The 15,855-nt window shown below is 45.8% G+C and overlaps 2 protein-coding genes across 6 annotated transcripts in view; one reads left to right on the top strand and one right to left on the bottom strand.

Annotated features, from left to right (window-relative positions):
* Positions 1-103: 103 nt before the first annotated feature.
* The window catches only part of LOC140275542 (tripartite motif-containing protein 16-like), a 29,491-nt gene continuing 13,739 nt past the window's right edge, over positions 104-15,855 (top strand). The window contains exons 1-3 of one of the 5 annotated variants that reach the window (XM_072371050.1): positions 104-1,208; positions 7,261-7,308; positions 7,357-7,941. In XM_072371050.1, coding sequence (XP_072227151.1) covers positions 104-1,208; positions 7,261-7,308; positions 7,357-7,913 — 1,710 coding nt within the window. In that variant the 3' untranslated portion in view covers positions 7,914-7,941. The other 4 variants (XM_072371054.1, XM_072371053.1, XM_072371052.1 and 1 more) reach the window with 4 other exon arrangements.
* rpl11 (ribosomal protein L11) lies at positions 11,524-14,899 on the bottom strand. Its single transcript, XM_072370445.1, has 6 exons — positions 14,839-14,899; positions 14,022-14,172; positions 13,823-13,929; positions 13,118-13,249; positions 12,677-12,787; positions 11,524-11,579 (listed from the first exon to the last, which is right to left on the bottom strand). The coding sequence occupies exons 1-6, from the start codon at positions 14,842-14,844 to the stop codon at positions 11,550-11,552; spliced, it is 537 nt and encodes a 178-aa protein (XP_072226546.1). The 5' UTR covers positions 14,845-14,899; the 3' UTR covers positions 11,524-11,549.

Below are 15,855 nucleotides of genomic sequence, written 5' to 3'. Positions count from 1 at the left end.
TGCAGGATGAGGATGGGTGTGACCAGCAGCTGGTGAACTGAGCTCAGATTAGTTTAAACTTTGAGGAAGTGAAACTCACTGAGTCGCTGATCTGAGAGGAGAAATGGCGCAGAAAGGAGCTCAGCTGGACCGAGAAAGGATCTCTTGTTCGATCTGTCTGGACCTGCTGAAGGATCCGGTGACTCTTCACTGTGGACACAGCTACTGCAGGAACTGTATTAAAGGCTTCTGGGATGGAGAGGATCAGAAGGGAATCCACAGCTGCCCTCAGTGCAGGCAGACATTCATACCGAGGCCTGTCCTGGGGAAAAACACCATGTTAGCTGATTTAGTGGAGCAGCTGAAGAAGACTGGACTCCAAGCTGCTCCTGCTGATCACTGCTATGCTGGACCTGAAGATGTGGCCTGTGATTTCTGCTCTGGAAGAAAACTGAAAGCCATCAAGTCCTGTTTAGTCTGTCTGGCCTCTTACTGTGAGAAACACCTTCAGCCTCATTATGATTCACCTCCATTAAGGAAACACAAGCTGGTGGAGCCCTCCAAGAACCTCCAGGAGAACATCTGCTCTCTTCACGATGAGGTGATGAAGATGTTCTGCCGCTCTGATCAGAAGTCTATCTGTTATCTCTGCTCTGTGGAGGAACATAAAGGCCACGACACAGTGTCAGCTGCAGCAGAAAGGACTGAGAGGCAGAGAGAGCTGGAGGGGAGTCGGCAGCAAATCCAGCAGAGAGTCCAGGACCGAGAGAAAGATGTGAAGCTGCTTCAGCAGGAGGTGGAGGCCATCAATCAGTCTGCTGATAAAACAGTGGAGCACAGTGAGAAGATCTTCACTGAGCTGATCCGTCTCCTCCAGAAAAGAAGCTCTGAGGTGAAGCAGCAGATCAGATCCCAGCAGGAAACTGAAGTGAGTCGAGTCAAAGAGCTTCAGGAGAAGCTGGAGCAGGAGATCACTGAGCTGAAGAGGAAAGATGCTGAGCTGCAGCAGCTCTCACACACAGAGGATCACACCCAGTTTCTACAGAACTGCCCCTCAGTGTCAGCACTCAGGGAGTCTACACCCTCATCCAGCATCAAGATCCGTCCTCTGAGGCACTTTGAGGCTGTGACAGCAGCTGTGTCAGAGCTCAGAGAGAAACTACAGGACATCCTGAGAGAGGAATGGACCAACATCTCACTGAGAGTCACTGAAGTGGATGTTTTACTGCCTCAACCAGAACCAAAGAGCAGAGCTGGATTCTTAAAATATTCATGTGAAATCACACTGGATCCAAACACAGTAAACAGATGGCTGTTACTGTCAAAGAGGAACAGAAAAGTGACAGTAATGAAACAACCTCAGTCTTATTCTGATCATCCAGACAGATTCACTGAATATGAGCAGGTCCTGAGCAGAGAGAGTCTGACTGGACGTTGTTACTGGGAGGTGGAGATGAAAGGGGGAGAAGTTGGTGTATCAGTCGCATACAAGAACATCAGCAGAGCAGGAGGTGGGATTGAATGTGTATTTGGTTATAATGACAAATCTTGGTCATTATATTATAACCAAAAGAGTTTTACATTTAGGTACAACAAGATAAAAACCTCCATCTCAGGTCCTCGGTCCTCCAGAGTCGGAGTGTACCTGGATCACAGAGCAGGTATTCTGTCCTTCTACAGCGTCTCTGGAACCATGACTCTGCTCCACAGAGTCCAGACCAGATTCACTCAGCCGCTCTATGCTGGGATTAGGCCTTATTATTCTGGAGCCACAGCAGAGTTGTGTAAAGTGGAATAAAGGTATCCTGTCAGCTCTTTGCTGTTTATTTGCTGCTTTTTCCTGTGTTTGTGCAGCCATGGAGGATATCACTGCTAAGGATGAGTTTTATTCACAGAAATATTTCCCCACATGAAAATCTAAACTTCTCTGAGCTCTAAATATTAGTTGGATGCTTGTGTTGATGTGTCTGTATGTTGTTGTTTCTCTTCCACTTCATGGAGCCCAACAGAGACATCAGCAGACCTTCCTTTATCACAGACTCTGTTCACATCTCATCACTTTGTAAATGTAAAATTATTCTGTAGCTACACTGACTTTGATTAGTTTCAGAGATCAAATGTAAAAATATAAATTTTAACATAACTAAAACAAAAACAGCAGAACCGGTGAGACTCCAGCAGGTGAAAAGATCTGAGGAGGAGTTTGAAAGTTAATAATCAGGAGATGTGAACTGGGTGAATCTCTGCATGTGTTTCAGAAGATGTTTCTGTGGAGTTTCACTGAATAAAGACAATCTGACCAAAACATGTTTATTCTGTCGTTTGGTTTATTAACATGTGGACAAATAGTTCTCCAGGCTTTCTGAAGGCTTCTCCTTTGGAAGTTTAAGCTACCTAACTGTGACCTATGAATGATTCCAGCAGAAAAAAGGCTCCTAACTCAAGGGATGAACCAGTGAAAATCTAAATATGTCGGTGGTGTGACAGAGAGAACCCAGATGCAGAACTTCAAAGTAAACTTGATTTATTACAAAAAAGCAAAAGGCAAGAACAAAAAAACTAAACTGTGAACAAAACAAGACTGTACCTATGAGGCAAAACGTGACAAAACGTGACTTGATCCATGGGTGTGAGGTGAGGATTCTTAAGACGATCTATTGCGACCCGCTCTGGTTTACCCCCCTCCCATGTCCACCACAAAATTTTTAGACCCAAACTCCAAGACACGGAAGGGCCCATCGTAGGGGGGCTGCAGCTGGGTCCGATGACTGTTGTTGCGGATGAAAACAGACTTGGCTGATGGGAGATCCTTGGGGACGTAGGACTGGGGGAGGCAGTGGTGAGATGTTGGGACAGGGGCAAAGGTGTCGGCGATGCCTTGGGCTGCAGTGCGATGGGAGTCAGCTGACCAAGGAGCTGTTGCAACCGGGAGAAACTCCTCCAGGACCCGCAGTGGCTGGCCATATACCAGCTCAGCAGATGAGGCCTGGAGGTCATCCTTGGGGGCTGAGAAAAGCCTGAGCGGTCAACCCAGCTGCTGCCCGTCAGGCTGGCCCATAGGGAAGCCTCCATGGCACAATGAAACCTCTCACACAGCCCATTGGCCTGCAGGTTGTAGGCTGTAGTGTGGCGGAGCTTCACCCCCAGGTGCTCGGTGACTGCAGTCCAGAGCTCCGATGTGAACTGTGGGCCCCTGTCCGAGGTAACGTCCAAAGGTGTGCCGAACTGGGCTATCTAGGACACGATGAATGCCCTGGCCACCTCTGCTGACGTAGTTGAGGACAGGGGAATTGCTGGTGGTTCTGTCCACCATGAGGTGGAGGTGACCGCGGGAGGGAAGCAGGGGACCCACCAGGTCCACATTCACATGGTCGAAACGCTTCTCAGGAACTACAAAAGGTGCCAAAGGGGGTTTGGTATGACGTTAAATGGCGCTTTTCTAGTCTAACTGACCACTCAAAGCGCTTCACTACATGCCGCATTCACCCCACTCACACACACATTCATACAGCACGTCTTAACTACTTAACTACGTGCTTTTTCTAATCATTCACACACATTCATACCCCAGTGATACACTGGGAGGCAACGTGGGGTTCAGTGTCTTGCCCAAGGACTCTTCGACATGTGGCCCGGGGAAGCCCTCCGATTGGTGGGCGACTGCTCTTCCTCCTGAGCTACAGCCGCACCTTGCTATGCTGACATGCCACACAGGAACTCACCCAGGCCGTAACATCCTTCTTAAGACCCGACCAAACAAACTTGGCCCCTACCAGCTTGGTAGAGGCCTTCACACCTGGATGGGAAAGGCCGCGGATGGTGTCAAAAACCCGGCGTCGCCAGCCAGCCAGCACCATAGGGCACGGTTGGTTGATGGAGACGTCACAGAGAAGCATGGCGTTGGCTGTGTCGAACACCACCTCCTCTAGCCTTAGCGCAGTGGGGCTCTTCCGACAAGCCAGAATGTCCGAGTCTGTGGCTTGGTCCATCGCCATTGCGACATAGTCCAGTCCAGATGAACAGACAACACACCCACCCGGGAAAGACAGTCAGCGAATAAGTTGTCTTTGCCTGCCAGGTGCTGAATGTCTGTGGTAAACTCGAAGATTGCAGAGAGCTGCCGCTGCTGACGACCAGACCATGGCTCTGAGGTCTTGGACATTGTGAACGTCAGCGGCTTGTGGTCCATAAACGCAGTGAACTGGCGGCCCTCCAATAGGAATCTGAAGTGTCGGGTGGCGAGGAATAGACCCAGGAGCTCTCTGTCAAAGGTGCTATATTTTTTCTCACAATCGCGGAGCTGCTTGCTGAAAAAGGCCAGTGGTTGCCAGGCACCACATAGTCAGAGGCATCTGTAGTGAGGGCAACTGGGGCACTGGGAGACAGGTGCACCAACAGAGTAGCGTTGGCCAGTGCGGTCTTGATAGCACAGGAGGCTTTGTCCCTCTCTGGGGACCAATCCACCTCATTATTGGCTCTTTTGACTCTCAGGGACTTGTACGAAGGATGCATGAGGTGGGCTGCATGTGGAAGAAACCGATTATAAAAATTCACCATGCCCAGAAACTCCTGAAGAGACTTTGTGGCGCGGGCATGGGAAACCGGTGACTGCCTCCACCCTGGCGGGAAGTGGAACTGCTCCCTGGGGAGTGATGTGGTGTCCCGGGAAGGTGATGGTTGACTGTCCGAATTGGCACTTGGCAGGATTGACAAGAAGCCCGTGATCGCTGAGCCTTTCAAAAAGCTGCTGGAGGTGTGTCAGGTGTTCCTCCGCAGATTTGCTGGCCACGAGAATGTCATCCAAGAAAACAAACAAGAATGACATGTCTCGCAGCACAGAGTCAATCAGACGCTCCCTCTGAGGCCGGAAGGCATTCGTAGGAACTCGAACAGGCCAAAGGGTGTAATTACAGCTGTTTTGGGCACAGCCTGTGGATGGACTGGCACCTGGTGGTATCCGCGCAGCAGATCGACCTTGGAAAAGATGATGGCACCCGCTAAGTGAGCAGAGAGGTCCTGTATGTGTGGGACAGGGTATCGGTCAGGGGTTGTGGCGTTGTTCAGGCGACGGAAATCGCAGCAGGGGTGCTAACTGCCATCAGCTTTAGTTACAATGTGTAAGGGGGAGGCCCATGAGCTGTTGGAGTGGCGCATTGTGCCAAGACGCTCCATAGTATCGAACGCCTCCCTGGCGATCGACAGCTTGGCTGTATCGAGGCGGCGGCCCTCAGTGGCGATATGGTGTTCCGCACCGTGCTTAGCCACGGCAGATGAGAACGTGGGCGTGGTGAGGTCTATGAACTCAGAGAGGAGGCGTTGATATGGCTCTCCAGTGGCAAGAGTGTTAGACAGGCAGAGCGCTCCAGCCCCCCCAAGTGTGCAGGGGTATGATGCGAAAGAAAGGGCGGCAGTTTGTAACATCGACCAGCAGGTTGAAAGCACAGAGGAAATCCGCACCCAGTAGCGGTGTTGACACAGCAGCCATAACGAAGTCCCAGCCAAAGCACCGCCCACCAAAAGACACCTCCACATACCTGGTGCTGTAGGTACATATAGGCGTGCCATTGGTAGCGTCCATGGGGGCCATGTCCGCCAGCCACAGTGTCCACAGTCTGTGTTTGCAGGATGCTATGCTGAGCGTCTGAGCGTCAGGTTGTTGGTGATGAACAACGGCTTACAGACACGGCCGGCGCTCATAGCTGCTAATGAGCGGCGGCCGTGTACATCTATATACAATCAGCTGTATACAGATTTTTATCTGCAAAAACTGTCCATATGCTATAAAAACAACCCGTAAATACCTCTATATACCACATTATTTATGCTGCATGCACTCACAGCTTATTGCACTTCCGGTTAGATGTTAAACTGCATTTCGTTGCTCGGTACCTGTACATGTGTAATGACAATAAAGTTGAATCTAATCTAATGAAGACTGGTGTAAAACAGCTTCAACACACTTCCTGCTCTCACAGCTCCGCTCTGCCCACATATTTCCTTGTTCCCTCCCCTTCAGACCTGCAGGCTGATGATGGTGTAACCAGCACCTGGTGAACCAACAGGTTCTGTTCTCTGACACATGATTTGTTGATCAGAGCTCAGACTAGTTTCATCAATAAGGAAGTGAAACTCACTGAGTCGCTGATCTGAGAGGAGAAATGGCGCAGAAAGGAGCTCAGCTGGACCGAGAAAGGATCTCTTGTTCGATCTGTCTGGATCTGCTGAAGGATCCGGTGACTCTTCACTGTGGACACAGCTACTGCAGGAACTGTATTAAAGCCCACTGGGATGGAGAGGATCAGAAGGGAATCCACAGCTGCCCTCAGTGCAGGCAGACATTCATACCGAGGCCTGTCCTGGGGAAGAACACCATGTTAGCTGATTTAGTGGAGCAGCTGAAGAAGACTGGACTCCAAGCTGCTCCTGCTGATCACTGCTATGCTGGACCTGAAGATGTGGCCTGTGATGTCTGCTCTGGAAGAAAACTGAAAGCCATCAAGTCCTGTTTAACCTGCCCAGCCTCTTACTGTGAGAAACACCTTCAGCCTCATTATGATTCACCTCCATTCAGGAAACACAAGCTGGTGGAGCCCTCCAAGAACCTCCAGGAGAACATCTGCTCTCTTCACGATGAGGTGAAGAAGATGTTCTGCCGCACTGATCAGAAGTCTATCTGTTATCTCTGCTCTGTGGATGAACATAAAGGCCACGACACAGTGTCAGCTGCAGCAGAAAGGACTGAGAGGCAGAGAGAGCTGGAGGGGAGTCGGCAGCAAATCCAGCAGAGAGTCCAGGATCGAGAGAAAGATGTGAAGCTGCTTCAGCAGGAGGTGGAGGCCATCAATCAGTCTGCTGATAAAACAGTGGAGCACAGTGAGAAGATCTTCACTGAGCTGATCCGTCTCCTCCAGAAAAGAAGCTCTGAGGTGAAGCAGCAGATCAGATCCCAGCAGGAAACTGAAGTGAGTCGAGTCAAAGAGCTTCAGGAGAAGCTGGAGCAGGAGATCACTGAGCTGAAGAGGAAAGATGCTGAGCTGCAGCAGCTCTCACACACAGAGGATCACACCCAGTTTCTACAGAACTGCCCCTCAGTGTCAGCACTCAGGGAGTCTACACCCTCATCCAGCATCAAGATCCGTCCTCTGAGGCACTTTGAGGCTGTGACAGCAGCTGTGTCAGAGCTCAGAGAGAAACTACAGGACATCCTAAGAGAGGAATGGACCAACATCTCACTGAGAGTCACTGAAGTGGATGTTTTACTGTCAGAACCTGAACCTGAACCAGAACCTGAACCAGAACCTGAACCTGAACCTGAACCTGAACCTGAACCTGAACCTGAACCTGAACCTGAACCTGAACCTGAACCTGAACTAGAACCAAAGAGCAGAGCTGGATTCTTAAAATATTCATGTGAAATCACACTGGATCCAAACACAGTAAACAGACAGCTGTTACTGTCAGAGGGGAACAGAAAAGTGACAGTAATGAAACAACCTCAGTCTTATTCTGATCATCCAGACAGATTCAGTGAATGGTTTCAGGTCCTGAGCAGAGAGAGTCTGACTGGACGTTGTTACTGGGAGGTGGAGATGAGAGGGAGAGGAGTTGCTGTATCAGTCGCATACAAGAACATCAGCAGAGCAGGAGGTGGGATTGAATGTGTATTTGGTTATAATGACAAATCTTGGTCATTATATTATAACCAAAAGAGTTTTACATTTAGGTACAACAAGATAAAAACCTCCATCTCTGTTCCTCGGTCCTCCAGAGTCGGAGTGTACCTGGATCACAGAGCAGGTATTCTGTCCTTCTACAGCGTCTCTGGAACCATGACTCTGCTCCACAGAGTCCAGACCACATTCACTCAGCCACTCTATGCTGGGATTAGGTTTTGGGTCTCTGGATCCACAGCAGAGTTGTGTAAAGTGGAATAAAGGTATCCTGTCAGCTCTTTGCTGTGATGTCTCTGTTCTGCTGTTTATTTGCTGTTTATTTGCTGCTTTTTCCTGTGTTTGTGCAGCCATGGAGGATATCACTGCTAATGATGAGTTTTATTCACAGAAATGTTTCTCCACATGAAAATCTAAACTTCTCTGAGCTCTAAATATTAGTTGGATGCTTGTGTTGATGTGTCTGTATGTTGTTGTTTCTCTTCCACTTCATGGAGCCCAACAGAGAGATCAGCAGACCTTCCTTTATCACAGACTCTGTTCACATCTCATCACTTTGTAAATGTAAAATTATTCTGTAGCTACACTGACTTTGATTAGTTTCAGAGATCAAATGTACCATATCACGATATTTTAAAAATAAAATCACGATTTCGATTTGATCACAATCTTAAGTTGAAAAGTGAAAAACAGACAGTGTTGCAGAAGTATTTTCGGTTGGGCAGCTCGTACCGCGGCTCAACTACTTGAAACAGGCGTCCGAACCGCTCCTTTTCTACCGTTCTGGTAGCATATATTTTACAAGATAAAAGGTAACTGCTTCTGTTACCCCTTTCTATCACTTGCTTGACTTTGTCATACGGAGTGTCTTTGTCAAACGCCTGTTAATGTTGTCTGTTTTGGTTTTAGCTAGCTGCCGCTGGGCCCCTGCTGTTTGGCTCTCAGCATACTGTTTGGGATGCTTTCAAGTGATTGAACAGGTTTGTCGTGTTGGGTGCGAACCGTTTCTGTTCAAACCAATTCCATATAATGGAGTTGGAATTTTTTTTTAGCAACCAGCTCCTCGGTTTGGCTTTCAGCCACGGCTCTCCACGCAGCTACCGCTACACACATAAACAAGGAAGCGGGCAAGAAAGCGCGTCACTGCCCGTAATTCGCTGTGATTGGTCGGTCAGGTTGACGACGTAATACGTCCGGTGCGTCGTTGCATCAGCATAGAACTGCAGTTTATAGAATGTATCCCTGACGATCCCACGATCTCTGCAGTTTGACAGATCGTTACGGATAGTCTTCTCCTTGCAATCCTTCACGATTTAATGTCATCATATCACCCACCCCTACTTTAAGCACTTTGTTACCAGCAGCCTGTCACAAAGACACATAATTTGTTCCCATTTCTTTAGCTGCATCTATGAAAAACAGCAAAGAAAACACAGTTTGACAGACAGAAAATAGGATTTCTGCAGCAACAAGGTGATTCCCAAAGAGCTATTAGCTGAAAACTTGGCATATCTCAGCATGGTGTGCAGTGTGTCCTTAAAACGTGGTCTTATTTACTGTATTTATTTATGTTTGAACAGGTTTCATTAAATCACTGCAAAGGATGGATCAGGACTGAACATTTATTTGCAGACGCTGAAACGTTTCCTGTTAACTTGACTGAAGGACATGAGCTGAAGTCAAATAACACCTGAACTTCTCGACTTCGCGACTCGGTTTACACATTTTGTAAAGATGCTGCCCTCTGGTGGTAGAAAGTTGAGATTCAGTTCAATATTTATTTATTTATTTTTTATTTTTTTTCCCTTGTCCTGTTCAGCTTTATGGCAGCAGAATTGTAGTCTGAATACCTTTGATGCCAAACAGATTTACTTTGCCAAGGGAAGTTTTATAAATGTAAAGCTCCCCTTGATGCCCATTTATATAACATATAATAGAGCTGAACCGGACCGGGGGACAAGGAAAGAAGAAGAGGAAACAGAACAAAAATAGAAACAAAAACCAGACAACCAGCTGCTACACCTGTAAAAAAAAACAGACAACAATCCATGGCCTCTGAGGGGAATCCAGCCTTAGCGCCACCAGGAGCACCTGAAAGCAGACAAGCAGAGAAAAAACAAACACACAAACAAACAAAAACAAGCACAAGAAGCGGCAATCGCATACAACACAGCTGTGGATATAGATGACCTGAGACGACATGATAATACATCAACTGCTTAGCGAGCATGCTACTGGACTAATGAATGTGTGTGAGAACATGCAACACCCATGGCACAGGACCTACATGATAACCGTGCTTAGTTATGAGTGTATAAGTGTACAGGGCCACAATCCACAGCCCCCCCCAAGCAATCAGAAGCAGGCAGAGAGGACCACAAGACCCAGGCCACCAGCAGCCCCCACAGAGCACAGAACCCAGGAAGCCCACCGCAGGGACAACCAGGCATCCACCCAGAAGACTGCAGAGGAAGCCCCCGGACAGAGCCCCCATAAGCACAGGGCAGAGGCCCTCAGAGAGCCAGGGGCAACAGCCCACCGACCCCGCCAGGCCCCAGTCGCCCAGACATGGGCCGTGCACTGGACCTGGGCCCCAGGAGCCCGAGCGCCCCCAAACCCCCCGGCAGAGGCCCCACCCAATACCCAGGAGGGCCAAGCGCCCCAGACAGCCACACAGTGGGTCAGGGCCCCTGGCCAAGTGCCCTGGGAGCCAAGACGTGCCCACAGGTGGGTGAAGTCGCGAGCAGCGGGGAGAGGCAACGCTGCCCCCCCATCGGGAGAAGCACAGGCAGGCCAGGCGACAGCAAGTCCCAGACCCAGGCTCAATCATCACCACACACACTTTCACGTCCCACACATCCACACGTCCTCCCTCCCTCGACTCCGCCGGGGTGTAGCGCAGCGGCACACCAGGGGGCCAGCAGCCCCCCAGCCACCACAGACCCCGAACCAGCAGAACAATTAATCCTCCTGGCCCCTCCCGCCCCGAGCAGCAACCAGGAAGCCAGTCAGTTCAAGATTTAGACTAAATTAAATCAGTAAACAGAAAATGAAGCTCCAGCTTCAGAAAACATGGCAAGATCTTTAAGTTTGGTGAGTTTAAAACTATTTAAATGGAAATTAAACCTTTGCCTGAGAAAATAATGTATTTTTTACAGATATTTCATGTTTTAGTTACACTTTTAAGGACATTTTGCTCTAACTGGGCTGCACTAGTAGAAAACCTGCTTTTTATATAAAATATTTTGTATTAAACTATTTACCCTAAAATAATCAAATCATAGAAGCAGAAACCAGATAAGCAACGAAAACAAAACATTTCACAAATAAAACGAGCTAAAAACAAAGTTTTATGGGGGATCTGAACTGGTTCTGCAGCCAGAGGAAAAACCTTTTACTAAAGTCTCATTAAATCAAACTTTTAAAATAAATTAAACATACTTAACAGATTTTCTCACCATTCTGTGCCACTTCTGAATATTTTTCATCTAAATAGTTCAAATTCAGACTAAAATGTCGTTTTAAAGTGCACAGATATGTTAATCAGGCCAATGTACAAACCTGTAATCGATAAAATAACCAGATACTTCCTCATATGTTGGATTTAAACTAATTTCTACCCAAAGTAGAAGATTCTGAGCTTGTTTAGAGGTCGACTGCTTTGATATGAAAAGCTCTTATTCTGAAAAACATTTCTCTTGTAAATCAACACAAAACTCCTCCAAAGATGCATCTTTTTAACCAGCCTCGTTACAAACTGTTTTCAGGTCGTGTTTTTGGTTTTAGAGCCGAACGAATCCTCTAATTTTCACAGTTTACATTAAAATAACCACACAAAATAAGACTTTTTTTTTTTCTTATTTTATTACTTTGATACAAACGAGATCAAGAGGAGGTCCTTTACTTTCCGGGGAGGATGATACCGTCGTACTGAAAGAGAAGACGAGGAAGATCAGGTTAAAAATGCCATTTAATTCAAACTTAATGAGACTTTACGGTCAAATATAAAATCAAAGATAAAAAACTGGATAAAATATCACAAAAACAAAATGTTCAATCATTGAACTTTTGTTGCCAGATTTGATGAAACTTATTTCAGGAACTAACTTCAAAGGCTTTTATTTCAAGTTCAGCAGCAGAAAATTAAACTTTGACAAAGTATCACCAACAACGTGGTTTTGTTCCGTCCTCGAGGATAACTTCATATGATAAGTGCTAAAAATAAATAACTGTACAGAAGGTAAAACACATTTCTGCTTTAATTTTAAACTGCTTTAATTTAAATGTGTTCATGTTGTTTTTATATTTACTTTGCCACCCAGTTTTGTGTTTTATTTGGAATTTATTTAATTTCTTTGATATGTATTTATTTCTTTTACATATCATTTGTCCATTTATTTCCTCCAAATTATTATTTTTTAAAAAACCACTAAACTTTTGTCACCAATTTAGAGAAGCAGAAATGCAAAAATAAAAGCATGAGTTAGGAAAGTAAACACATCTATCAAGTAAATAAATGACAAAGATTAAAACATGTAAGGTGAAATAAAAAAAAGAAATAATTTGGAGGGAATAAATATGAATGTAGAAATAAATGCAAGAATAACAAAAGACAAATTAAATAAATTCCATTTAAAAAAGTTAAACTGAAAACTGAGTAAATAAATCAAAGCAGAACATATTTATTCAGCCATGTCTGTATTTACTGCAGATTATGGCAGTTTTTGTGCTCCATACGAGGTCAACGAGACTAATTCAGTCCACAGAAGACTTTTTATTCAACGAGTTCAGAGTAAAAAACAGGAAGTTAGCTTCAGCTGTTTGTGTCACACCAAAAAGGCTTTTTAGTGTCTCACATTTAAGCGTTTTTCGTCACAATCGGAGCTCGTCTCCTCATGACTTTTTATGTTTCAAAATGTCCTGATTTTATAAGATATTGTGGATATTAAATCATCAGTTCCTGAGGAACGGAGCTCCTGGAAAAGGTTCCTGGTGTCATGAAACCCTTCCTGGACCTTTCTACTCACTTTCTGCTGGAACCAGCGCATCGCCTCCTCTTTGCGGATGCGGTGCCTGAAACCGATGCGGCCTGTTTTCCGCTTCTTGTCTGCGATGCTGAAGCCGGGTCGGCCCAGAACCTGAGCAGGAAGGAGGAAAGAAGACGGGCTGAGACAGAGCGTTTCATCACAACAGACACGATCCGTTTCATGGGCAGAAAACCACATAAAATGGTGTGAAATGATAAAACTGACGGGCTCATAAAGCATGTTAAACAATCACTTTGTTTAATGTAATAAAACTCAGATCAGAGAAATAAAAAAAAGGAAATTAAAACCAGCTCATGAGGAAATAGTGAAAAAAACCAAACTGCTTTTCTTAATCGAACACTCGACTCCTTTTAAACCCGTTTTATTAAATGATTTTATCAACACATAACCGCCGCCGGGCGCCTCAAACGAGCCACTTACCACGTAGAAGTCCAGACCGTAGATGCCGATGCTGGGGTCGTACTTGATGCCCAGATCGATGTGCTCCTGGATGCCGAAGCCGAAGTTTCCGGTGTCGGAGAAGTTGTTCTTTCTCAACTCGTACTCACGCACCTGGAGGCAGCAGCAGAAGAAGAAAACTTCTTCTTCATGTACTTTTCTTCACTCAAAGCAGGTTTTACAAACATTTTCTTCAGCAAAACTTAAATCACGACCGTTAACATCTCATCTTCTGTCAGTTCTTCAACAAATCACGACTTTTCCATCAGAAACTCCAAAATAAACCTTAATCATGTTCTTTATTCTGAACGTTTCATTTATAAATGAGCTAAAAAAAGCATCGTCTGCATCAACAAGATGCTTTAAAAACACTCTGCACCCCCCAAAGAGAACTGAGAAGTCCAACTGGGTCAGAAATCAAATGCAGTTTAAATCTGCACATGCACAGCTGCACATGCACGGCTGCACATGCACGGCTGCACATGCACGGCTACAAACATGAATCTGTTGCCATGTTACCAGCAAACCTGCGGTTTAGGGCAGATTCAGGGTAATCTGTGTACTTCAAACTTCTCTAATATTGATTTAAATCTGGAGAAAACACTCGGGCCGTAATAAGAACGCGTGATGAGTTTTCAGGGGTTTGGAGGAGGTAAAATAAAATCAGGAAGGACGCCAGTGGCTCACCTTGAGCCCCTTCTCCAGGATCTCCTCTGCTTTGGCTCCACGGACGGTGCAGTGCACAGCAATCTTTTCATTTCTGCGAATACCGAAGGATCTCACGGTGTAGCGGGCTGCAAATAAGACAGAAAAACAAGGGTAAAACCCAGCTGTTCCGCCTCCGGGCTGCAGCGCCCCTCTGGCCTACAGCGACACACACACTGACCCTTGGAGAAGACGGGAGTCTGGCCGGTGAGCTGCTCCAGCACCTTGGCGGCTCTGGTCAGTCTGTCACCACTTTCACCCACACAGATGTTCAGGCAGAGCTTGCGGATGCGCAGCTCCCTCATGGGGTTCTCCTTCTTCTCACCCTGGTCCTGTGGAACAAAAGGTTCAGTTAGTTAGCAGGAAAAGAGTGAAACCGCACAGAAACAACTGCCTGCTGTAAAGCACCTGGTTAGCTGCTGCCATGTTGACTTTAGCTACAGTTCGCTGCTAACCTGATTACAGGTTAGTTGGTGGACCTAATAATCCGAGCTTCAGCGTGACATTCACGGTTCTAACCCTCTCTGGTTCCCTGAATCCTGACAACAATCTCTCCGGCAGTCAGACAGCAGAACACGCCGGCAGGACATGTCCGTACATATCCCCGCTGCTTCAGCCGTTAGCGCCGTCACATCACATAGGTGTCCGGAGGTTAAAAAAAAATCTCACATCTCTTTAAACAACCCAGAATAAACAAAATAAGCGTCCCACGTGGTCTTAGTATTTTAAAATGTCTCCAGAGTCCCATTTAAAGATATTACCATATGGGTGAATAGTTTTTAACAGCGGTTAGCCTGTTAGCATCACTCGCTTTCCTGTTTTAACATTATTTTATGACGTTTATTGGACAAATATGACTCTGGGTTGATTATTCATCACATCATCTGAATCTCTGAACATCAAACAGCCGTTAAAGAGACTCCACAGCACCGATGATTACAGATTTCAACTGTAACTTCGTGTTTGATCGCCATCGTACGATGTGGTACGCTACTCACCGCCATGTTGGATCACTTGAAGAGGACGTTACGCTTCCGGTGGAAAGCTTTTATAGTCGCGTGTTCGATTTAAATAGAGCCGGGCAGGCAGTGGGCGAAATATGAAGGTTCCGCTTTATGCGCGAAACGCAAAATATTAAGATAATTTACATCAAATTAGCGACCCCGTTCATTTGTGATGCATTATATATTCTTATCCTCCAATATATAAATTTGCTTAAGCCAAAATTATTTCAATCTTTATGTAGAACTGATTAGTTTGTCTACATTTATTTATTTTATTTATATCTTAAAGACATAAAGACAATCAATGAGTGAAAACTTTCTGCTGCTAAATTCAGATGAAACTGAAGTTGTTATATTTGGACCTGAACGCTTCAGGGGAAAACTGTCTAGTTATATAGTTATTCCAGATGGTATTTCCTTCTAGTACTACAGTGAGGAACCTTGGAGTTATTTCTGATCAGAATCTGTCCTTTGACTCTCATCTAAAACAGGTTCCTCAGACTACCTTCTTTCACCTTCGTAATATTGTTAAAATCAAGAACATCCTGTCTTAGGGTGATGCAGAAAAACATCTGTTACTTCAGGACTGGACTACTGTAATTCCTTATTATTGGGCTGTCCCACAGATTCTCTGAAAAGCCTCCAGCTGATCCAAAATGCTGCAGCCAGAGTTCTGATGAGATCTAACAGCAGAGATCATGTTTCTCCAGTCTTAGCTTCTCTTCATTGGCTCCCTGTTAGATTCAGAATAGAATTTAAGATTCTTCTCCTCACATATAAAGCTCTTAATGACCGAGCTCCATCATATCTTAAAGATCTCACAGTTGGATATTTCCCCAACAGAGCACTTTGCTCTCAGGCTGCAGGTTTCCTTGTGGTTCCCAGAGTCTTATTGAAGAAAAGAAGCAAAGAAACATGAAATGACTGAAGTTAAATCTTGTTGAGTACAAACAATTCACTTGTGGTTAAATTCTGGATTAAATGTACAGTACTGACTATCTTTTAGTTGAT

This window comes from Leuresthes tenuis, unplaced genomic scaffold, assembly GCF_036924035.1.
Source record: "Leuresthes tenuis unplaced genomic scaffold, fLeuTen1.0.hap1 SCAF_18, whole genome shotgun sequence".
NCBI lineage: Eukaryota > Metazoa > Chordata > Actinopteri > Atheriniformes > Atherinopsidae > Leuresthes > Leuresthes tenuis.
Note: the sequence above shows the minus strand (reverse complement) of the source record. Positions and strands in the feature narration are given on the sequence as shown.